This window comes from Perca flavescens, chromosome 17 (genome assembly GCF_004354835.1).
Source record: "Perca flavescens isolate YP-PL-M2 chromosome 17, PFLA_1.0, whole genome shotgun sequence".
NCBI classification, from domain to species: domain Eukaryota; kingdom Metazoa; phylum Chordata; class Actinopteri; order Perciformes; family Percidae; genus Perca; species Perca flavescens.
Window position 1 is genome coordinate 23,380,891 of NC_041347.1, and position 25,846 is coordinate 23,406,736.

General features: G+C 39.1%; 1 protein-coding gene across 3 annotated transcripts in view; it reads right to left on the reverse strand.

Annotated features, from left to right (window-relative positions):
- Window positions 1-8,177: 8,177 nt before the first annotated feature.
- The window catches only part of pcnx2 (pecanex 2), a 34,801-nt gene continuing 17,132 nt past the window's right edge, over window positions 8,178-25,846 (reverse strand). For 2 of the 3 annotated variants that reach the window (XM_028602791.1, XM_028602789.1), the window contains exons 20-40: window positions 25,434-25,545; window positions 24,759-24,851; window positions 24,452-24,602; window positions 23,844-23,985; window positions 23,395-23,572; window positions 22,274-22,382; window positions 22,059-22,188; window positions 20,637-20,695; window positions 20,252-20,467; window positions 19,895-20,148; window positions 18,384-18,617; window positions 17,742-17,845; window positions 16,990-17,134; window positions 16,535-16,765; window positions 15,131-15,288; window positions 14,772-14,888; window positions 12,216-12,394; window positions 11,247-11,413; window positions 11,025-11,099; window positions 10,000-10,176; window positions 8,178-8,597 (exon numbers count right to left, since the gene is read on the reverse strand). In XM_028602791.1, the coding sequence (XP_028458592.1) occupies window positions 8,421-8,597; window positions 10,000-10,176; window positions 11,025-11,099; window positions 11,247-11,413; window positions 12,216-12,394; window positions 14,772-14,888; window positions 15,131-15,288; window positions 16,535-16,765; window positions 16,990-17,134; window positions 17,742-17,845; window positions 18,384-18,617; window positions 19,895-20,148; window positions 20,252-20,467; window positions 20,637-20,695; window positions 22,059-22,188; window positions 22,274-22,382; window positions 23,395-23,572; window positions 23,844-23,985; window positions 24,452-24,602; window positions 24,759-24,851; window positions 25,434-25,545 (3,208 nt within the window). In that variant the 3' untranslated portion in view covers window positions 8,178-8,420. The remainder of the gene's footprint in view (window positions 8,598-9,999; window positions 10,177-11,024; window positions 11,100-11,246; window positions 11,414-12,215; window positions 12,395-14,771; window positions 14,889-15,130; window positions 15,289-16,534; window positions 16,766-16,989; window positions 17,135-17,741; window positions 17,846-18,383; window positions 18,618-19,894; window positions 20,149-20,251; window positions 20,468-20,636; window positions 20,696-22,058; window positions 22,189-22,273; window positions 22,383-23,394; window positions 23,573-23,843; window positions 23,986-24,451; window positions 24,603-24,758; window positions 24,852-25,433; window positions 25,546-25,846) is intronic. The other variant, XM_028602790.1, reaches the window with a different exon arrangement.

Here is a 25,846-nt window from a genome sequence, read left to right on the forward strand (position 1 = left end):
TCTTTAGTCGATTAGTCATTTTTTATGCTTATTCATGCTTAATTACTTATTTCCAAGAAACTTCTGAGCACATTTATGGTAAACACAAGATTTAAAGTGGTGCTTTTGCAGGATTAATTGTGGAGAAACTCAGTTTTACAGATGGTTAATTAACTACATTTATATTGTGCTTTTCTAGTCTTAACCACCTCTCAAAGCGCACAGCTCTTTCAATTAAATCAACTAATCGATTAGTCGACAAAATCGTATAGGTGTTAGTCGACTAAGAATTTCTTTAGTCGAGGACAGCCCTAGCTACATGCTAGCCTTTTCAACAAGGCTAAATAGGTTTCAGCATGCTGTAGGCAAGCATTCATCATGCTTGTGCTAGCCATGCTAATCCCCCATCCCACTGCCAGCACTAACATACTCTGGTTTGTTTTTCTAATCTGACTTTGACAGCATGCAATGATAATGGCTATGTGTGTGTATGGTACACACTTAACAGAAATATTTTGATAAAAACTTTAAGGGGGTCTTGCCAAATGTCCCATTTAATGTTTTTAGTATATAAACCTTTTGTTTTTTGATGATATGAACATTTGAACTTTGGCCTGTGGATGTGCAGTAGAAAGTGCATGAGTGCAGTATATGCTATTCTGTTTAATTAACTGGGCCTCCAAGTCCAATCATTGTGTAACATGATGGATAGCTGACCTTAAAGTGTCAATAAAACAGTGCCACTCCTTACTGATAAATGTAGGCATCCACCTTGCCACCTCCTTTACAGTAACTACCTGAAGTTCACGTGCCAAGCTTGGTCCAGATTAAATTTAAGAATAGACTGTGCAGGATGTCTAGCAGACTATTGAAGTGCAATTGGATGTCATTAGCGATTATAGAATGAAGCTGTGTACTATTATGTTAGATTGGTTTTAAATTGTCAGAAGTTACTAACCATGACACCTTTTAGAATACTCAATGCCACTGTTGGATTAATCAAGAAACTGACTCTAGTTAGCATTTGCAAGTTTTACTAGATGACTTTAAGGCAAGAGATAATTTTATTGATAATAATTTAATTAAATGCAGGTCCTCTGCTCGAGCCTAAATGGAAAACGAGTCCATGGAGTCATGGTATTTTGAGTTTTCCTCCAGACTTATTTTCACTTACAGTGTTAAATGTGTAGCTGTCACATCAAAACCAAGCTATCATATTACCACAAAAGCTTTCTGTAGTAAAAGTGTTGGTTATAAATTGGTAACACTGACACTGTAAAGTCGAGAAGAAATTTTTTGCAATGTTCCTTCTTGAAAATATACTATATTTAACTTGCCAATACAATACTCCCATGCAGACTACATTAATACACATAAGGACTTGATTTGATATTGCTTAGCTGCTGTAATGAAGAGCCGTGCATGCATGCGCATAAGAATAATTAACCAATTCTGATACTGAAAGATCAGTTGTCACACTTACTCCTTGAGCAGTTTTCATTTCTAGGAAGCATTTTAGACGTATTTGGACAACTTTGTAACTTTTTGACTGAGTAGAAGAATGCCTGTCACTCATAAAGCTCTATTGCAAACAAGTCCTTCTTCTGTTCAGTACAGCTATGTTTCCTTGTTGCTGAGTTTATATAGTAATTAAAATGAGAATGTTTCACCAAGAACCAGATAATGAAATCATGGTGCAATTAAACCAAGTTTACATTTATAAATTGTGAGACGTGTGTACCTTATTAAATACTTGTAACCGTGGGGAGCAGAGAAACCAGCCGGTCTCTGCCCAGTGCTAACTCTATTAGCACTTTACAGGGTTTACAGGGAGGACAGACACAGCAGAATCCCAGGTAACAGTGTTTTACAAGGAGGACAGACAAGGCAGAAACCCACGTTTTCTGCTTACGTCCTTTCCTCTTAATTTATTGTGACTTTTACACAGTGGGGGAAAAGTACACAGTTGTTTATTTTTAATGACTGAATTTGAAATGTAGATTTTACAAGCAATGGATGATGATAATGATGTAAAGTGATGTGTCATCGCTGAGTTTAGATTTTTTTTGTCTTTAAATTCACATGGGTTCCAAGTGAGTGGGTTTTTGAACTGTGACGTGAAAAGGTTGAGAGCTGTGTCCTGATCGGGTGGAGGAGGTTTGCGAAGCTTTGGCCTTACTGACACGTTTTATTTTTTTCCTTTGTATAGAAAAACAACAACAAACGTCTCCGTAGGCTTTTCACTACCTCTCATGTTGGTTAATTTATTTCACATCTAGTTGTTAATGTACAAGTTGTTTTTTAGATCTACTTGAAGCCTAACACTGTAAACAAAAATGTGCACAGAAAAATGACTATGTACAGTATATGACCAGAGGGGTTAAAGAGAGCTTGGCCTAGTCGAAATTATTCTTTTTGTTTGTATGTATGTTTGTTTTTAATTGTGTTGAGCTGAACTAGATTTTGCATCTCTATAAAGAATTCAGGAATCTACTGTCTAAGGGCTAATCCCATTTTTGCCTATGCAAATCTGTTACTGTGGGTGAGTTGGGAAAGTGCGAACTACCGCACCTTTCACCTGTTTTAGATGGACCTTGGTTTACAATGCCCTTTGCTGATATTCTTCAATCTAAGTCAGCAAAAATGTACGCTTATTTTGTTTCTATATAAGTATACATACATATGTATACATATACATACATACATACATACATACATATATATATATATATATATATATATATATATATATATATATATATATATGTGTGTATGTATGTATGTATGTATGTATGTATATATATATATATATATATATATATATATATATATATATATATATATATATATATATATATATATATATATATATATATATATAACAAGTAATATACAGAGAAAATAGTATATGCCTTTGTGATGATAAAAAAAGAAACCTTGCTGAAAACAAATAAATGTGTTGTCTGACATTATGTGGCTGTTTGCTGGACTCTTGGTAAGAATATATAGACGACTGGAACTCAACTGACAGTTAAGCGACTGACTGAAGGTTGACTGTCATTACTCAGACTACAACACTAGTAGCTGAACCAGTGCAGTATTTCCTAACTGAGGGGGAAAAAGTTTATGTATTTAAGGAGAAACCACATCAAGACTTTCTGTGACAAATATTGTTATCCAACTCTAGCCTGTGAGTGAAATAAGGTATTCAGGCCACCCAGGACTTGTCATTTTTCACTGTATCATTTGGTCATTTTTAAAGCAAGACTATGCAACTTTTGCTAAACAAAGGCCATAATTGCCACCGGTGACAGTTAAGGGATAAGGGCAAATGATATAACATTGTGTAAAAGTAGCAAAAGTAGAGTCAAGTCATAAAGTCAACAAACTGACTCAGTAATGTCAATTAAAGGGGTGTAAGTTTGCTAGCATTAGCCACCACAAGCTAGTTGTTACACCAGACCAAAGTAAGGCTGCAACGCCAAAATCTTTGAGTATATAAAATTGAGCAAAAGTGTGTTTTACTGCTTATTAAATTAACTTTTCTTTTGGAAGAGTCAGGCTGTGTTATTTCATCATCAAGTTGCATAGTCTCACTTTGAAGAGCTGAGTTGGAGCATGTGCACTGTCCATATGTAAGTCACATTTTATAACCAGTAATCCATTAATAAAATAAAAGAATTCCACTTGCCATGAAATAATTAACATTTTAGCATGATTATCTTTTTATTTGTCAGTGGACACTGCACATCTGTTAGTGTGAATTTGTAATCAAATGTGTGCAGCACCATGTCGTCAGCAAACAACAGGAACTTATTTTTCTATTCTTCAACTTATTGTTCTTTTTGTAGCCACATCCAGTCAGACTATCACTGTGCTAATACAGTAGCGTTGATGTGAAACACATCAGCAGAAGTAGGCTTTTTGTTTTTTTAACACTCCACCAATGCAAGATGTAAGAAAAGTCAATAATACATTACTTACAAGACCATTCACTCAGCTTTTGAGAGACACTTTTAGCTTTGAGTTAAGGGTTGATTTGAGTTTTAATAATTTATTTTTAACTCTTTGTACAGAAAATGTTGCTCCTGAACCGAGATAGAAATGAGAATAGGAGGGTTGATGTTTTATAGATTTTTCATCCACAATTCCTTACAATGCATCCTGGCTAAAGAAAGACAGGTTTATCGACTGATGTTGGTTTGAAACTCAACCTGCTTTGTGTGTTCCCTCAGTTGAATTTGGTGCCTCTTTATGCTTTACAACAGACCTCAAGATCTCTTTCTGTCTTTTTCTCTCTCTCTCTCTCTCTCTCTCTCTCTCTCTCTCTCTCTCTCTCTCTCTCTCTCTCTCTCTCCTCTCTCTGTCTGTCTCACTTCCGCTCTCTGTAACATTAAAGATACAACAGAGCAGAGACGGTCCCATTTTACAACCAATATAACACTGATGTTTGTTCCTCCTACTGACACCCTCATATTGTCTGTTTGGTACCTCTTCCAGAGGTGTTTGTGCTACTTAAGGAAAGAGATTATATTCGTGCAGGTACCTGGTTGAAGTTGGTTTTCAACAGTTTTAGGCAATCACTGTTCTCTTTATTGATTTAGATGCCTAAGCCTCTTGTTTTTTGTCATGCCTTTGTAGATAGATCACAGTCGGCGAAAGATGATCCACAGGTGAAAATAAAAAGAATTTTACTGTCACTTTATGTGATTAAAAGAAGTGACATTTTTCTATTTGCATGCTTTTTGCTAAATAAATGAAATAATTCAGTTATTTGCTATAAACGATACTGTATGAGTATGTATTCAAGTACTGCAGTATGCAGACAATTAAAAATATCACAAACTTTTGAGAGGTTCATATCTTTCTTCTAGTATGTTTCACTAATAATATTGACAGTTATGGGTTCTTAATTCTTGTTTCGAGTGTCTCATGAATTGCCAGAATGACTAAATGACCCTCTTTGTATTAACAAATATAGACTGGTTGGTTATTTCCACATGCATGACTTGCAGAATAATTTTACCAGGACAATGCTAGTGCAGGGTACTTTTAATCAACACGTTTTGTCAGTTGAGCTCAACTTTTTTCTATTTTTCACTGATTGCTTGACGTTTGATTATGACTGGGATCATGTCTGTTTTATTATTATTTACATCAAGGCAGGTTCAATCTTATCATTGTGCTCACTAATGGTCAGCAGGTAGTGTGGAGTGAAATGTATTATTTATTATCTTGCCACACAAAGCAAATATGACCTCAGTGTTTCAGATTTAAAATGTTGAGTTGAGAAAATGACAGTGCAGCTTCAAACAGAAGCCAGAAAGCTCACAAGTTCAATAGATTGTGCAACTTCCTCAAACATCTCACTGTGCACTGTGTCCCTAACTGGGTTGTGATCAAGGATCTGATTGCTTTTCATCATGACTTTTAAAAAAAAAGTTTTTTTCAAAGGAAACTGATCATTGATCCTTGATCAGCAGTCACTGTCTAAAGCACTCTGAGATGCAGGAATCCCTTAACTGTATCATTACGTAAAAAAGATGTTCCTATCTTATTTGTCCAAACTTGATAAAACATCTATCCTCTGTTGTAGAATATCACAGAAGGGGCTCGTCTCATCTAGCCTTGTCTTCTAAGGATGTGAATCTGTACTTTAAGACATTTGGTACAAATTTAACTGAGCATTAAGGAATTTGTACATTGTGAGAAACATTTCATGTTGGTGTTGCCAATTCTCTGCATGATAGTATACTACAGATGTGAGTGTAATTGTCACCAAGGACAGTAGAATCAAGATTAAAGAAATATTTACACCCAAAATTAGTTTAGAAAATGTGGATTTTTTTCTTCCTTAAGACTTAACTTGGTTAACAAATTTTACAGTAGCTGTGTACAATTGTAGAATTGTAAAATACAAGTTTCTTGCCGAGAGTTAGATGAGAAGATCAATACCACTCTCATATGTGCGCTAACTATGAAACTACAGCCAGCAGACGGTTAGCTTAGTTTAGCTTAGCTAGGACTAGTTAGCTAAATGGATGAAACTGCTATCCTGGCTCTGTCCACCGATACAGATCACTAATTGTACCTCCTTTGTTTAATGCGTACAAAAACAAAGTGTAAAAACAACAATTCATTTTTTATGGGGGATTTTGTGTCAGATGCTTCCATAAAGGCCCAAGAAAATATGTTGCTAAGCTAACCGGCTGCTGTTCATGTCTTCTAATCTAACTCTGCAAGTAAAGTGAATAATTGTATTTCCCAAATGTCAAACTATTATAATATAAAATAATAATAATAAATTGAGCTATGTACAATAAAAAAATTAAGGAAAAACAAGGTTGAATTTGCCTGACACACTGGTCAATGTAACTGTGACAGGAAGTACAACAATGCGGCTTTGCTGGATAAAATGTGCCAAAATTATAATCTACCTTTTGTTTCAATGTAAAGGGGTCAAAGGAATTGTTCGAATATAAAATCACATGTTGGACTCAAAATGTTCCTCACAAAACACATTTTGTTATTTGTCTTTTCACGTTGATGTTGTGGATTTTTGTGTCATCCCTCTGAACCATCCACATATAATCAATGACATGTAACCAACAGACCTGAAAACTTTGTAAACAGGCACTGAACATTTTGAAGCATGACTATTGTGGATTACAGATCCAACTGAAATTGTAACTGTCACACCATTCACTATTTTTTTATTTGTTTTGTTATCTTAATTTATTTTAACAGCAGGTTTATTTCAGTCATTGTTTTTTCTTTTATCTCAAAAGACACACAAAATGTTGTTCATCAGCCTTTAACTTTACACATTAGTCACCGTCACGTTAACAGCGTGTTCAGTTGTGGTACATTTTGATCTGATTCAGTCTCTATCTGTGTTTACACAATGACATCTTGCATTAAGAGAAAACTCCAATCTATGGTAACTGCCCTTCAATATCTGTATTTAAATAGTGCTGCTAGAAAAATGAATTTAAATGTAACAAACTTACAATAAATACTAAATAGATTTTTTCCAAATGTGTCTGTGTCTTTCTTTGACTGGAGGTGTGGGAGATAACCAGCAAATACTAGATTCTGTACGCAGTTTAGGTAAACACTGTACTGTGAGGGTGCATTATTCAATTTTAAGACGCTTGCAACTCTACAAATAGAAAGCTATCTTCCTTAGCACTTTCATCAGCCAATAATAGTTTTATGCTATGAAAAGGTAGAGGTGTAGCTCTATTGATGGCAATACTGGTCTGTTGTTCAATCGGTCCACCACTTATCCCCAGACTGAAATATCTCCACGACTATCTGATGATTGGCAGGTAATTTTGTAAGGACATCCATGGTCCCCAGAGGATGAACCCTTGATTGGAAAATTATTCAATGGATTGTTTTTTTCAAGTATTTGGATTTTCATATTTTATTTATTCAGTTACTTGCTTTCTGCAAAATTTAATTTCCCGGCATGAAGGTCCAGATAGTGTTTCAAAGCTTTCTCCATGTTATAAATGTTTGGGGAGGAACCTTTATTTATTTCTTATTTTTTTGGCCTTAAAGTAGTCAAATTTAGACAAATTAAAAATACTGGAATATCTACCATGTGTACATTTTTAATTGTAAATGTTAACTTAAACACCGGGCCTAATTCTACAGACATGTAGGAGTTGATTTGGTCGTCACATCACTCTACAATATCTATTTGTTTTTCAGTTTCAGTCTACCACAGTGTAAAACTACTCATCGTAAGTCATACTGTCAAGTAGTCCACAACAGTATTTCCTTTGCCTTGGGGAGAAGTGTGGAGCTCAGATTGCTGACTACAGGCTAAATGGTCTCAGGGATTACATGTTGGCCTCAAACAATATATATGCATCATCCTGGAAAGTTCCTAGAACACATAGTCTTTTCTGTTAGACAGAAAGTACCTTGGAGGGTTTTTGCTTTGTATCTTTTGAAATGATACAGGATGATTTGAAGTAAAATGGTGGTGTTTGGCATTTTTGCAGAGTGGGTAAAACAATGCAGGTAACACTTCTATGGTGCCTTGGGAAATCAAAGTAACAATAAGGCATTGTCCTAACATGAGTGTTATCTCCCATAATAACACATTGAAAAATATGGGTGACATGACTAGAGGTAGAAAGAAAAGGCAGCCTCATTTAAAAACGTCTTTATTTCATCAACCGGATCCAAGATCATGTTTTCAGACTTGTTTACATTCAGACAACAAGATGAGACCACATGCTGAGGACAGGAGAGGAGGCAGGTTTGTGTGCATGGGTGCTCTCTCATACAATCGTCTGTATGTTTGTGTATATGTGTAACTTTTCATACAGTCCTCTCTGTATATGGGCACGAGTATGGGCACTCTCATATGTGTTTGTGTGTGTGTGTGTGTGTGTGTGTGTGTGTGTGTGTGTGTGTGCTCTCTCTCAGACAGTCTTTTGATCCGTCACCTCCGGAGCTTCTGAGACAGATGCTGAGTCCTCCTGGGTTTCGTCTAATCCCTGGCTGCAGCTTCGGTCACCTGACTGCACACTGTCTTTTACCGTGATGGCTGCTGCGTTGGAGTAAGTCGCATCTATACTTTCATACGGCTCTGATGTCCACTGAGAAAGAGAGGAGGCAAGGAACAGGCCCATTAGAGAAATATTCTTTGTTTATAGCCTGTACTGTACTTACACAATTTTGCATCCCAAGTCAAACTAAAAGAGCAGTGATTACGAGTTTTATTTTCCCACAGCTTACCCTCTCTGAATTTTACCGTTCAAATTTTCAGACTGTTCAAATTTTCAGACCATGCCATGAATCAGGTGACGTGTTGACATGAATTTTATGTATAAATGCTTCACCAGTGGCCCCTAGAGGCTGCAACATTGGTTACACCTCTTAAATAAGTGTTGGCGGGAACAAGTACCTGACGACAGTATTTTTTTGATGTTCATGAAGCATTTATTTATTGTGGTGTACAGATATGGAACGCCAAAGTAAACGTTAGCAAAGCTCCTTATCTTTAGGACATTTTAAAAGGAAATTGTCATCAAATTTAATTCATGATGTCTAATCATTTCTCTTTTTTTTCCCCATATATTGTTTCATGTGTTTCTTTATTTTAATTGGATTGTCGTCTACGGATTGGTTAGTTTTCTGCTCATTTTGTGTGCTTTTTGTTGTAATTTTGTTTGTTTTTTCATCACATTCTTTTTTGTTGATGTTAGTTTTTTTTCTCCTTAATTAGGGGAGGTCTGTTGTATAAATAAGCATGTGGCTTCTTGGCCTCTCCTGACACATTCCCTATTTTTTCATTATCTGGATTTTATGCAGTCTTATGTGTGCAAATCAAATAAATAAATACATTTTTACCAGTGGTAAGGCTAGAAATGTTAATTTGTCCAGAGGGTTATGAGCTACAGTAATGTTGTGTGCAACACTGACATTTTGGCTCCATGCTCCCCAGAGTTATTTCACTGGGAAGCATGAATGTGCTTATATTCAATGTCATGATAATCTGTCCATGATACTTGAATATCAGACAGACAGACACCACCTACCAAGAGCCTGGGTCTGTCCGAGGTTTCTTCTCAAGAGGGAGTTTTTCCTCGCCACTGTCGCACTGCTTGCTCTTGAGGGAATTACTGTAATTGTTGGAATTGTTGGGGCTTTGTAAATTATAGAGTGTGGTCTAGACCTACTCTATCTGTAAAGTGTCTCGAGATAACCTATGTTATGATTTGATACTATAAATAAAATTGAATTGAATTGAATTGAATACTTATTAAAGGCAAAGTTCCACATTTTGGGATATACGCTTATTTGCTTTCTTGCGGAAGGTTAGATGGGACGATCAATACCACTCTCATGTCTCTACATTCTGAAGTACTGTATATCCTCCTGCTGGCCTGAGCAAAGGCTGTGTTGTAATGAGAGGACCACATTCTGTATGAGGAGGGTGCAGCCTGTGTATAAAGAGGCAGGGACTTGGCATGTCTACCTGTTGATTTGTTAAGTTACCTGTGTTGCTCTGCTGCTGGACCTGTGCGAGGGCCCCATGGCGATGTTGACGCTGGACGAGGACTGTGTATCGGTGGTGTTGCCCCCTTCAGCAGCAGACAGCCCAGAGATAACCAGGCCACTGGAGAAACTACGCTTCCCAAACAGCAAGCTGAGAGTGGACGAAGACGAGGAAACCTGGGGAAAGGCATATAGATATAGTAGTGTACAGTAAACCCTAAGGTGGTATCATGGTAGTACAAAACACAAACATGCTCATGCACAAACAATTATCAGAGATAGCAGGCTGTGTTTAAGAATAACTTGTAGTCAATAATACAATATAATCAGACACTTTGGCCATCAGCTGCAAAATAGTTTCTTGGATGAGTTTTTAAAGTAAGTAGTGGGAATAACATCAACTTACTTAATCTTGTGCAGTGTAATTCAGGAGTTGTACTGCTAAACATGACACTACTTTATCATGCAGAATTGCTGCTGTGGCATGAAAATCTTGTCATTGCAACATTGGCAACTTTAGTTCCTATAAAGGACTACATACTGTATGTATCTAGTACAAGTTGAAGCAACTTTCTGACTCCTCCTCTTGATCCAGAGGCTTTTCATTCCCTTTATTATTATGCTTATAAATATAGTGACTACATGTCTTAGACAGGCACTCCATTTATAGTTATTTAAAGTAAAAGGAAGGAACTGTATGTGTTCTAGATACTTAAGTTTAAGAGGTTTCATGGGTTTAAGTCAAAAGTGCACGGTTACAAGGCTAGTTTTTCATAAATCTTCTTTAATTTGAATATGTTGCATACAGTTTTTTCATTCCATGTGAATATTACAATTTGTATGTGGTGCCTGAAGTCTTTTTTATATTTGATATTAATCTTTTCTTTTCTTTTCTTACATGCTTTTTGTGTGTGTGTGCATCCAAGAAGTGCAGTATGACCAAAATGTGTCAGTCAGGAGATATTCATCTGTCAACCATGTGTTGGATGGATACATGGATGTATAGAAGTGTAATAAACTTGTACCTGGCTGGAGCGCTGCTGATGCTGTGCTGCCTGGAGCTGCGAGCTGATCCCACCTGCTCCTGAGAGACGGGGGACCTGAAAGGAGAGAGGAAAATCCTCTTATTGCTTTATTCTCCTCGTAAAGGCACACTAAAGCAAGGATGGATAATTAGCATTGTGTGAGTGTGTGTGTGTGTGTGTGTGTGTGTGTGTGTGTGTGTGTGTGTGTGTGTGTGTGATTACCTGGGAGAATATAGAAGCTATGGAAGTGTTAAAGGACAGCTGACTGTTGGACAGACGCTGGACAAGCCCGTGGTTGGAGCCTGACTCCAGAATGGGTCCTGATTGGCTGCTGACGGGGGGACGCTGACTCTGAGGCTGCACTGACCGACTGCGGTACTCTCTCCTGGCTGCAGAAACACAAAGAATTACATACTTTTATAATCTGGAAACATACTTTGAGGTTAAAAAAAAACAACCTGACTGAACTAATGTTTTTATTGTGTACAACCTAGTTTCGCTTTGCCAGACCTTCCTTCCTCCCATTGAGGGATGGGAGAAAAACATGCTCTGGTTTAATGGCATTTCTTTAAAACCGATGATGCTGCTGCATCGGGAAGGAACTTGTTTTGGTGTTGTGGTGTTTTTGGTCATTGGATTTGTTGACAGTAATAAAAATATAGAATAGCACCTGACTTATCCTTTGAAATTTTTTTTAAAGTGAAACAAAATGATGTGTGCATATGTACCTTTCACTGAACAGTAGCACAATTAGAGAAGAGTCATAAAGTCAGTTACACAGCAATATTTTAATTATAATTATAAATAATTAAAATTACGTAGTCTAATTTTTAAGGTAAATAAAAATGGAAAACTATTCAGAAATGAATAAATACACCCAAAACTATGATACCCCAGCATATATTATAGTACCTGTGTATCTGCTTTGTGGTGTGTGTGTGTGTGTTTGTGTGTGTATTTACCCTTGTTTATATCCAAGACTGGCAGCCCACTTAGAATTGTGGGAACCAAAAGCTGCTCTGCACAAGTTAACTTTGTTTTTGATGTTTTATTTGGATTTTATTTTACAATTTTAATTTCAATTCTGGTTATGGTTCCAGTAAGGGACTCAATCAATGTAATCAATAGAGATTTTCCACAAGGATAGTGAGACACGTGTGTGTGTGTGTGTGTGTGTGTGTGTGTGTGTACCTGTGTTGTGGTGTCTGCGGCTGTGTGTCGTCCTGGCTCTGTGCTGGTAGAGGCTCAGGCTGTTGGACGTGACGGAGGACGGGCGGTTGTTGCTCAGCGAGGACGAACCACCCGCACCACAGTCCACATCCTCCATGTTCACACCACTGTTGCAGCTAGTCAGGTTGTCCTTACGCACCCTGCAGAACACACAAGCACACAGCTCTAATTTATTTATTCATGTCCACATCAGTGCAAGGGACACAAACTGGCAAAGGGCCATCAAAAATTTAGCAAGGCTTGACTATTCCAGCTGGTTAACCACACACACACATAAACCTTCGCTCAGAGAGATGTTACGTAACTGTGCTAGCATATGTGACACACACTAGGGCAGCCATCCATTTCAATTAGTTAAATGTGTTCTAGCTGACGAGGCACAGACCATCTCCCTGGCTCTCTGGCTACTTACTGAAATCAAGAAAACACTTTTAACTCAAGGCCAATGAAACAGGATTAACACACTAATCTAATCTGGAAGGAAAACTTACCCTCTAAGAAGCTTAAGAGAGAGACACAAAGACAGACACACACACCAGGGTTTTTCTTGGCTCAGAATGGGCCTTTGGGTGGACACATTAAGCTGGGAGTCTTTTTGAGCAAGCAACAAACACTTAATTTCATGCATTCTGATACACTGTATGTACCAATTTATGGTGGAAATGTCTTTATTTATGTGAAGGGGAAAAAAAGGATGGTAAAACTGAGATCCCTTAGTGCTAGCTTCACAGCGGAGCGTTCAGGTCCAGTCCAAACAATGCAGCAGCTTGCTTATCAGCGAAAGCTGCATGTGTAAAAAAAAAAAAATATAGCGGCTGTGGATAAGAGGAGTTGACTGCTGGAAGAAACCTCTTTGGGGGGCGCCAAATAATTCGCTATGCAGGAAAAACCCTACACACACACACACAATTAGCTGACCTGCAGAGGTTAAAGCAGAGCCAATACAATAAAAGGAAGGAGCAACATAAATCAAAGCTTTTGGCTGCCCTCCAATTTTGCAAGCCACTCACACTGTCCCTGTGCATGTATTTAAAACTGCATTAAGTTGGCGAAGAAGTCTCTACCCAGCACTGACTTCCACTAATCTAATCACTAAACTATCGGTAAGTCCACAGAGAAGTTCTCTCTCAGCATTACACATCTGTAATATTACAGTCCAGGAGTGTATTAATTGATTAAAATGAATTCATGTATCATTCAGGTGAATCATTTTAATATGCACATTTGAAGTGGTTACTTCCTCAACAAAAGAAGCAAAAGTGGGAAGAGTAAATGATCCCTAAGCTACATGTGTGCTGACTCAGATTTAATTAGAAACATTGATCCAAAGGAGAATAAATAGATGAAAGCAATACAGAATGCCTGAGAGCCTTACTGCAAAATATTATGTTTTTATATTTGGATTGTAATCTCTGTTTCCCTTTAGATAAAGATATTTCCAGCATAAATTGATTCAGAAAAAGGTAAAAAAAAATCTTTTTAAAAAGTGCATAAAAATTCACCAGAATGCAGGAAATGAAGTATTTAATGCTCAAAATGTTCATGGGGTGGACCCCCAGACACCCCCATCATAAGTCACCATGCACACAAATCTGGAAACAAAACAATGGCCTTTGGGTTGCCAGACCAGTTATGATTAGACCAAATGTTGGTGCCATCTAACTTCCATGGAAGCTAGAAACTAAAATGAACATACATTGCTACTCTATTGCTGACACAGCGCTGTGGAGATCTGGCAATGTGAGACTGGGGGGGCACAAAACTCAATCTCGCCTAGGGCAACCAAAGGGCTAGAACCGGCCCTGATCTCATGTGTCATCACAACGTTTTGCCTCTTGCACATCATCTTAATGTTGTTTATCAAAAAAAATAAAAAACATTCTTAATGTTGTTCATCCCTGATACTTACATGACTTTTCCTAATTTTACGAGAATTGCTTATGAACTTGATTTTGAACTGAAGAGCAGTCACAAATTCAAACTAACCACTGCAGATGTGATGGACAAACTGTACATTACGTTATATGCTGGAGAATGCTGCAGGTAATCAACCAAATGCAGCTTACTTTGCAGCAGTGTCTGAAATAGTTATTTAGCGACTCCAACATTAAAATCATCTGTCAATCTCATCTCTCTTACGTCAACTCTGATACATCTTAAATGAAGGACATTCTGAGCAATAACCCTCAGCTGAAAGTGATTACATATGACCTTTGAGTCTGTAAGATGTAGGTTTTTCACTGTAAGTGTGAACTCTTAATCATGCCAAATGAATTCAACTGAGCCTCTTATCCAGAGTAAACATGGACCCTCAGAGATGCCGAAGCTTATATTTACAGGCAGCATCATCTTTTTAACCCACCAGACTGTACTAAATACAGCATGTGAAGAATGTTAATTGAAAAGCACAGTCACAGGGAGAGTTTTGGGGGAGGAAGAAAAGACTGCACTCTTGACTGATGTGGGGAAATAATGTATGTTTTTAAATATGCACAAATGTATTTATTCTAAACCGACCGTAACCATTTAGAGCAGAGCCAGGATCGAATGGCGTCGAAGCTTAAAGCGCCTCCTCCGATGCTGCGGAGCGTACGATGTGTTCCTGCGTACGATGTAGTTAGTGGTGACACATACCTAAAAGATAATACAATAAATGTCATACTATCAGCAACAAGGGACATCTGCACATAGACAAAACTGTAAAGATAATACATATTTTTCAAATTTCAAAAACGCAAATTTCAATGCATTCTGCAAAGCTGAAGTGAGCAACAACATTATCATTAATAAAAACTTTAAATTCAATCCTAAAACCTTGTGATGTTAGTTCCATGCTCGACACATCTGGTCTAAGCATAGCTGTGAAAGACACATACATGGGGTAGCCCAGCGGCTGGTCGCAGGATGAGTTCACCATGTTCCTCAGCGCCTGCTTCGAGTTCTGGATGCTGCCGCGTTCTGGGTTTCGGTTCCGTAAAAACACCAACTCCTGTTGCTGGCCTGCCCACAGACCTCGCACACACTCCTTATTGATCTGCAGAGAGACATCAGATCATCCTCCATCGGCAAAAAGAAACAATGGCAATGGCATTATCTAGTTTTTTGGCACAGCTTATGATAGCGTGTACGAAAATTGAAGAGGTACAACCTGGAACCAAATAGAACCATTTTGTCATTTGCTTTTTCAGCTTCATCCAAAAGAGAGGATGTTTTAGTTTCTTCCATCACGGAACAGCTAAAACTTAATGTTGCAGAGGATTAGATGGAAACGAGTGCACTTAACAAAGTAACTGCAGAAAAAAAAAAAAAAAGACTGCTCAACAACCCTATTTAAACCCACACAGATAAAAATGTACTTAAAGGAATAGCTTGACAGTTTGGAAATTGAAGCTTAGCATAAGTTCAGCCAGCTCATCATTTCCAGCGCCCAGGTCTAAGCTCACCAGAGCTCGCTTCTCGTTTCATTCATCCAGATCTCAGCCATTCAGCCATTACCATCACCACCAGTGTCTAGACTGGTTCCCCGATGGTGTATTCCAGTGTTTAGACTGGTACCATCGGGGGACCAGTCTACACACTGGTGGTATCCCACACTACTCACGGCTTCTCGCCCCCCTTTAAAATATGATGACGTAGGTGGATTTTTGGACACAGCCAGGTTAGCTGTTTCCAATCTTTGTGCTAACCTAAGCTATCTGTCTGCTGGAAGTAGCTTCATATTTAGTGAGAGATATGTGAGTGCTATTGATTTCCCAAAATGTCGAACTACTCCTTTAATGTTGAACAGTATAAAGTTTAAGTACCGAGAGTTAAGTGGAAATTTTAGCACTTAGCACTGCAGGGTCAAACATATTGATTAAGCACTGTCATTTTGTGCAATGGGTTAATAAAAACTTTGCAATACTGCACTTTACAGGACACACCCTGCTTCACATTCATTCAGATCTTGTCCTGCGACTCAGCCACTGTTCAGACCTACTATCTTGATACATTCAGCTGAAATGGGTTGCAGTTTCACAACACAAAGCACACTTGTGATCATATTTAATGTTTGTGTTCATATTTGTGCTCAGCCATACAGACAGAAAAGTGATTGTGATGGTTGTTTGGTACAACACCTCTTGGATGAATTTCAAAACCATGTTAGTTAGTTACTTAGTTGGTAGGATGTTTGTCATGCTTTATACATTTCTCACCATCTCACATTATCCATTCACTTTGCGTATCATTGTCTGACTTTGAAAAATGAAACACTTCTCACACCACCGACACCCTCTTACCTTGATGACCTTGAAGCTGAGGTGGCGTTTGTACAGCATGATGATCTTATACTCGTCCGTGCCGTCATCGATCATGTGTCTCAGTGTGAGCAGCGTTTCGCGGCTGGATAGCACCGCCTTACGCCAAGCGGGGTCGCTCTCGTGGCAGATGACCAGGCTGCTGCGGTAGTTTGTGATGGCTTCGTACAAGATAGAGGCCTCCTCCGTCTCCTCCAGACAGGTGAAGTGATCCTAAAAGGGCAGGAAAGGCATGATGAAGCACTGTACAATTTCGATCAGATATTAGGGAAAATGTCTACTCCACGGATGAGAAATCGCCATCGTGAAGATATTGTTAGAAAAAGAAAGAAATTGAAGCTTTAAATGATGCACAAATGTCTGAGAAGAATTAGTAAAAACAGGTTGACAAGCCCAGGGATACAGCAGCAGCCATTTAAAAGCACAGTGCACGTTACCTGATGCAGTTTGAGGCTCATTCTGACAGCAGGAGCCACCACCTTCTGCAGGAGGTCGAGATCAGCAAAAACCCACTCGTCTTTGGTGGCGATGCGGAAGTCGCCTTTAAACAGGGTGTTGAAACCGTACAGAAATGATTCCAGACTTTGTTGTGGAAGGCAGAGATTTTGTGGGGAAAAATAGAGACAAAAAGATGGAGAGAAAGAGAGAGAGGACAAGGAGAGGGGGGGATTATGAAACTATGAAATATTTTTAGACTATAAACCACACAAAGACAACAAGTCATGAGTGCAGTGACAGAAATCTGTTAATTATGTGTATGGTTAAATGTTTAGCTGCTAATGCCCCCCTCTGGTGTATCTGTCAAACTGCAAGTAAATATCTACTGCTACTGATATATTACTCTTTTTTTTTTCAGCACAATTGCAACCAGTAAACTTGTACAATTATGTGTAATTCTTGCATTTATCTAAAAACATGCAAGCAACATACAAACTAGTTCTGATCCTTGATGCCTAATGCTACATTTTACTGTACTGCATATTATGCTCAGGGTCCCTGTGGTTGTCTCCTGAAAAAGAAAATTGTTTTCCATTGAAGGAATTTCTGCATAAAACATACATGTCGAGACACAATGGGACCCCCAGTGTAAGCGTCCCCATCATCTTCCCACACGAGTCAATTCAGAGAGTAGTTACAGGGAATGTATTAATCTATTTGTGTTTTGCTCTTTGACTTGAACAAAGTTTACCTATTGGACATGTTGTGTGATGCCGTTCCGAGGGATCTCCTCCCCAGGACAGAGAGAGCGTAAGACAGAGTCACCAAAGGTGAGTCTTCATCACTGTCCACAGGCTGGACAAAAACACAAAAAGGGGTAAACATGACGAGACTGGCATAAAGGACAAAGATAAAAAATAAATATCCATTCTGCCAAAATGTTGTGTTGCTGTTGTAATCATGAGAAAAGGATGACAAGAGTTGTGTAACTTTAACTGGAGTTTAATTTTCTCTGTTAAGCAACTTTTGCTTTCCTTTTAATCATTTCACATTACTGAATTAGAAATGTCTTCATGATCGTTTAATCATTTACGCCATTTGTTACGAAATAATGTCATAAATTCACTGGTTCTTAAATCTTCTTAAATGTGGATATTTGCTGATTTTCTATGAGAGTAAACTGAGTTTTTTAGGTTTTGGATTCTTGGTAAGAGAAAAGAAGCTATTTGAATATGTTAACTTGGGCTCTGGGAGATTTTGATGGGCATTTTTCACTATTTTCAGATTTTTTTAAAGACTAAACTATAAATCTTTCAAGTGAGAAAAAGCTGCTGTTACACTGGCTGTTCTAACCCATAATGAAGTTTGACAGAATAATCTTTAAGTGATGTACCGTCTCCATCTTCCCAGCACAGTGCTGGATCCACTCCAGGTAGACGTTGCAGAAGCTGGCACGCGTCACCCCCTGCAGGCAGTGCACGTAGTCTTCATCGATCTTCACACTAAAGACCTGAGGGTCGCGTTCAATGTGGTGCCACTTAGTGTAGGACAGCAGCGCCTCCTGGACAGTGGCATCTTTGAGCCAGGTGGACAATTTGGGAGAGTGGACCAGGTAGTAGATAATACTCTGAGAGGGAAGGACAAGACAAAAGCAAAATACTAAACACAGGGAAAGCACAAGAGAAAGAAGTGACTTGTTTGTTGTAGCTGCTGACCACATCTGGAGTTACTATTGGCAAGCTGCAATTTGTAGTAATGATTAATGCATAGGATACTGGTCGATCAATTTAACAGTTTAACCTTTTGGCAGGAAAATCTTCAAGGGCACGTTAAGACAAGTGGAATATTCAATTTTCAGTCCGCCAATGAAGAGAGGGTGAATCAGAAGTTGATTTTCTGTTTAACCTTTATGTAACCAGAAGAGTCTTATTGAGATTAAGAAGGAGACCTGACCAAGACAGGCAGCAGCATACATAAAACACATAGTTACAGACAGAAAACACAAGAAACTTACAAACAAGCAAAGGCAACTCACCTTTCAAAATAGAAATGAAAAGAGTAACCAGTTAAATTTAAAAACATTGACATCTAAATCAAACTAAATCTTTCATTTTTGATTTAAAAGCGTTTAGCGGGATTAATTCAAATGCCTTATTAAAGCTGTACTACTGTAGGTACCTTACCAATACCAGTGACTCAGTATAATCAGTCTAATAAAATAGTAACAAAAGATAACAGGATCTCAGCAGATCACATGAAGTATGCTCGGATGTTAAAAATCTGTAAGTAATAATGATCCCAGGTTTCTCTGGGCTGAGTGATCAATTGTTGCAGTTTAGTTTTGGTGTGAAAATGTGTCTTTGCATCTACATAAAACAGACAAAAGACATATTTCCACCTTCAAATGAGCCGATTTCTTGATCTAGGCTATATTACCACTACGTGTGTATACTAGTCTGCCACCAACAGCTGCAGCCATTTAAAAAACCCAAATATGGAAACAGTGGAATGCTATACCAATAATACTGTATAGCGCAATCGCGAAGATTAGAAGCCACGTCATCATTTTCACAACGGACATACTGGCATAATCATGAGGCGTTTACTAATACATTCATTTTCAGCTGGAATTTTTCAGTAGTAATGTTTTGTGGAAATAGACAAAATACCAAACAGGATTACAAAATAAGACATGCTCCAAAACTTTAAAAAGTTTCCTCTGAGTGAGTAACTACTTCGTTTTAATTTCGACAACAAAATTGTGTATCAAGATTCAAAACATTGAAAAAAAAAGTACAATGTACAGTACCCATGACGGACAAATTATGAATATCAATATGCTTCAGTCATATAATTGCACAACAACTTCTGTAAAATGCACATACATAAACAGATGAAACGTACCTTCAGGTAGTAGGTGATGAGTAGTTTTCGGAGATCGTACACTTGTAGCATCGTGGCGGCATTGTTCTCACTGATGCTATAACCCTCCAGCAGGTACTTGGTGGCTGTCACCTCCCAGGCCAGCCAGCGTAGGTTGAAGGCCGCATTGCACGACAGCAGGTGGGGCAAGTGACCTGGCTCGCAGCAGCAGCACGCATCGTCTTCCTCCACGCCCTCTGTGATGGCCTCCACCTCTCTCTGCTGGCAGTATGTACCTGGGATGGAGAGAGAAGGAGGTAAGACAGCGAGTTAACTTGTCATTCATTCAGAGAGACAGATGGAGAATGGAAGGGAGGTATGAAGGAGGTCAAACTCTACCTCTGAACTCCAGACCCCTCAGCTGGAAAGTGACCAACCCGTTGCCAATCTCGATAAGGTGGACCAGGGCATTGAGGTAGTCAGAAGCCAGAATGAAACAGTCTCCGGCGCTGTAGTTGCCCCATCGGCCCAGCATAAGGTCGCCACAAAGGGAGTGCTGCAGCGAGCGAGTCAGGTACTCGTAAAAGATGGAGTTTAGGTTGCTATCATCACACCCTGTGAGAGGAAGAGGGTGCAAAAAAGGAGACAACATTTGGCTGCAAATAATAACAAGAACAACTAAACCTAAACCTAATTTATTCAAAATTGATCTTTCAGATATGACTTTGAGAGGACAGAAATAAAAAATAGATGCAACCTGTAAGTCTAGTTAAAAGGAACTCACCTGTCTCTTTATCCACTTGGGACACCAGTCTGCTGTTAGAGTTGTCAATACGCTTTGTGCTGCAAGAGATGGGAGACAAGAAACAGTTAAAACTATGTAGACTGTTAAAGTCAAAAGGTATCATTTATGCTATAGTGACAAAGCTTTCCCATGTTTAAGTCATGTAAAATAGGAATGATGAGATGTAATAGTGAATGTAAATGTTGGGTAAATGTTGCAGCTGATGGGACAACAGCTTACAACTCAAAACGTATTTTAAAACGGCTCCCTCAAAACAGGTGGAGAACAGCTGATCTAGATAACATATCTTCTTGGAATAATGTGTGGACTGTATTACCACTGTAAGGTTTCTCAGAAAGAATTACTCCTCTTGAAGATCTAAAACTAGTCAATGCCATATACAGATCACTGTAGTTGTAAAACCTCTACAGCCATCAGACAAATGAAACTAAATATTTTAAAACTACACTTTTCTGGGGTCTCAGTTGTTGTCCGTGTTATTCTTTTGTTTTAATGTTGTCTTGGTGTTTGGCTGAGGTTCACATTTTCGACCTGCACAACTACTGCAGAAACACCTAGATCTCAATCCAGCAGAGATGATGCTGTCAGTGATTGTAATGTCACGAGACAGACAAAGATTTAGACAAAGTCTAAATATAATCACAGCCTGCTTCATGTCAAATCACTGAAGTTTGCACAACAAAGCTGCAAGAGTATTTTTGGAGTGCTCTCTGCAAGCTGAAGTACAAACAGTCTCTCACATCAATAAGTAAAAGGGAACAGAAGGGTTATGTTGTGTAAGTGTGAGTGAGACAGAGAGAGAGAGAGAGACAGAGAGAGAGAGAGAGAGAGAGAGAGAGAGGAGGAGGAGGGTGTCTATCTGCTAATCTGCCTAGCTCTGCTCAAAAGGTTGGGATTGATTTCTCCTTTAGTATATACAATGTTTATGTTATTATTAAAACTCATACAGTAAATTATATAAAAATAAGTCATTAGTCAATTTTTCAATACTTTCTGACTTCCCTATCCTGTTTGTGGCTCTCAGCGCCAAGCCCATTTATTTCTACTTCGAAGCAGTAACTCTTTAAAAATAGCTCACAAATATATGTTTTTACTTATAAACGTACTTATAAAGGCTGAGTAAGTTACTCAAACAGGATGAAATAGTGCATTTATTAGGGACTATTTCCAGTCACAGATTAATACACACATTTGGTCCGCTAGTGAGTATTCACAGCAGCAGGATGTTGTATGTGAGATTGAATCAAAATAAACTACGGCGCACAAACTACAGAATGGTAATGAAGGAACATGTCACACAGTGCAACAGTGACATTGATGTGTTTTTAATAGTTTGGGAGGTCTGGACACCTCCAGGCTGTTTGGGAAACTCAGTCCTCACGCACTCTGTCAAAGCCTTACTTGTAGTTTCGCTCCCAGAACTTAATGGGCCGCGGATAGGAGGAAATGAAGATGGCACTTCCCAGGAAGGGAGCCAGTGGGGTGTAGAAAACGGTGGTGAGCAGAGTCTGGAGCAGCAGCATAGCTGAGTCTGAACACGCACACACACCAGTAAAGGAAAGAAAAGCAGGTACTGATGCACTCAGACACACATACAGGTCTTAGAGAAAGGATACGAGGCACAGCAAACGGCTGAGCAAAGGCATGGAAAGCGCTGCCCCAGGCGATCTGCCAGGGAGCGATGTAAACCAGAATGAAATGGAGCTTCAGCAACAGCTCACGCATCTGGACAGAAACGTGAACAACACATAGTCAGTCCCCTATAAACAGACCTCAAAAGAACATTGGTAATGTTAAAGGCATACTGAATAAATGTGATCTATTATAGTTCCTTCCACATCACTATAAATGTTAATAAGCCCTCTGTGCAACTGCCGGGATAGAAAATACATTTATTCTACTATACTACTACTACAGTATGTCAGTGGCACATACAGACAAAACACAAAACAAAAGTTCAGTTGAAAATGTCATATTTCATGTTTTCCGACAGTAACATTTCAGTTCACCTCTTCGTAAAAAAAGACTTTGTTGGGCGCCCATATATAGAGGTTTACTCCTCAACGCAGCGGGCCCAGGTTTGACTCCGACCTGCGGCCCTTTGCTGCATGTCATTCCCTCTCTCTCTCTCCCCTTTCATGTCTTCAGCTGTCTTATCAAATAAAGGCCGAAAATGCCCAACAAATAATCTTCCTTTGGTGTCTGTCAACAGCGGGTTGTGCTACGTCAAAACACATAATTACACAAAAAGATTATTTCTAAAACATCATTCAAAGTAAAATGGACAAGGACAGTTGTCATTACTCGTCCTTTTTAAAGGAGTTCTCCTATGTGATATGGTATTGCACTTCCATAAAGTTGAGATACTCAACAGAGACAGAATAAAACAAAAAAGACTTAAATTTATTAAGTTGCCGAGACCGAGACATCCTGACAAACTGCCAAAATGCTGGATCCTACAAATCCCATAATGCAACTGGATGGCATCTTTTTGTTAGACCCTCCATGACAGGTAAACACCCACTTCTTTTAAACTCAACACCTCAAGTTTGTAACGCATTTTTTATGTTCAGTCTTGTGCTGGAGCCTAGATAAACTTGATCATCAACTTGACCAATAATGCGCATCAATGTAATCCCATACACACCACATTAGGTTAGAACAAAATATGTCTCCCGGTGTGCAACACACACACACACACACATACACACACACACACACACACACACCCTCTTACCTTGTGAAAAAGAATAGACATAATGAAGAAATCCAGCAAAAAGCTCTCAGAGGCGTGTGGACAGTCAAAGTGGAAAAAGACGAGTGTGAAGAGCAGGGTAAGGAATTGGAAGCTGGGGTCACAGAAGGATGAACGCAGGAGTTTCAGTCCAGCGACTGTCGTCAGGAGAACGTCACAGCTGGAGGCGGCACAAACAACAGTTTAGAAACTGGCAGAAGTTGCAATTACAAATCTGGCTACTACTTCAGCACCACGGACAGCGCCGTGGATTTATCAATATTGTTAGGCTACTGATATTTCAGAGCCAAGGTCGGGGCCATAGATTCTAACTTGCACAAACCTCAGTCAGATAAAGGATGGGGGGTGCATGAATTTTGGTTATGTTGCTAATATGGTATCCCCTCCACATCCCGCCTGAAATCTCCTACTGGCTGTTTGTGTCCACTCACTGGATTCCAAGCTTCTTGCGGTGACTGAGGGCGAAGCCATCATTAGTGAGGGCGCTCAGCACGATGGCGGGGAACACCACGTACTTCTCAAAGCACAGGAGCCCCACGTACAGTCGCTCAAACCACATCAGCACAGCGTCCTCTGTAACACAAGCAAGAATAACAAAATACCACAAGCAGATCAGAATCACAGCTTTCTAGAGTACAGAGAGACCTAGTTCAGGGTTTCTGCTAGCATGTTTTTTTGTTATTTAATCGCTACTCTGCAAGGAAAGTTGCACTGATACCTTATAATATTGATGACAAGATGGCCATTTTTAAAAAAAAAGCTTCATCCTATTTACTTCTGCCAAGGAAGCTATGTTTTTAGCAGTATACATTTGTCTATTAGTAAACAGAATATCTCAATAACTACTGAAAACATTTCAGTGAGATTGGAAATTTTGAATTTATGCAAAATGTGATGTTGGTGATCAAATTATACATTTCGATAACTGCATGGCCTTGGCGTTAGTGTGTGCCTTCTAGTTGTTTTTTGAACGATCCATGCAATTACATACTTGAATATTACCAGACAACGCTGGTCTATATACAGTAGGCATGCTGACCTCTGGGTTCAAACTGGTGGTACTCCTTGGTCTTGAGAACCGGATGAGAAATCCACAACCAAGGGTGATGCTTCCTCAGCTGGGGGATCAGATAGTGGGTTACAAACCCCACCGTCCCCGCCAGAGCATACAGCACGATGGTCACAAAGGGCTGGATACAAGTTGGTGTGTATCACAAGAAACATGATTCAAATGAATAATTATACAAAACACTTGAGTTGGTATTCCTGCAAACTGCAAGAAGCATCAAAAGTAAAAGACAGAAATAATCAGCGGGATAGAGGGAGGAAACAATCGAGGATCTCACCTTGAGAGACAGAAACACAGTACTCGCAGTGATGGCGAAGGTTAGGATGTAGGCAACAGAGCACACGACTACATCTGACAGCAGAATCTCCTTCTGCAGAGCACAAGAGGGAGGGAACGCTGCAATCTTTAATAATCCACACTGAATGAAAACACATTAGTTAATCAGACTCATTTCGGTGTGAGACTATTTCTGTCTAATCGTTCTGAGCCTTCAATTTTTAGAGATGAAAGACGCAGCAGCTCAAGAGGACTTTAAAGCTTCACAATCTCCATTAATACTGTAAAAGGCGGCAGGAGGCTTGTTTTATTCTGATGCATAATTCCCTGTATTCACACGCAATGATCGACAGAAAACATTGTTTTATTATCCCGCCTGCAACACTGAGTTTAAAACTCTCTGCCCTCTCATACACAGTATGTATGAATTCCACAACTCAGGTGCATAGTGTTCATGAGTATTAATCTGCTGATGATAATTGTTGTGAGCTGACATGAGCTAAATATTGCCTCTGGGCTGCTGCAATTCAAAACAATAAAATGCTCAGAGTAGTCCAATCAACACTGGAAAAGCTGAACAACTTGAACCCTTACTCATCATCTTCCACTACCAACATAATTGATAGAACAAAACCACATCATATCAGTTTATTTCTACATAATCATCTTTAGTTACCATAGAGTTCTGCAGTTTCTCTGGCAGTGGGTCTTTACTTTCCGTATCTTCCTCCTCCTCCTCTTCCTCACTCTCCACTAATGTGGGCATTATCTTTGACTTGACCAGAGATCTGTAAATAAAAATGTTAAAATTAGACATTATGGATGAGATGAGAGTCAGCTTTGGGTGAAAATTACCATCTGCCTTCATTTCCTTGATGAATTCAGCTCTCTTTTCCATGGACCTAACCTATCGACCTACACACACGCACGCACGCACGCACGCACGCACGCACGCACGCACGCACGCACGCACGCACGCACGCACACGCACGCACGCACGCACGCACGCACACACACACACACACACACACACACACACACACACACACACACACACACACACACACACACACACACACACACACACAC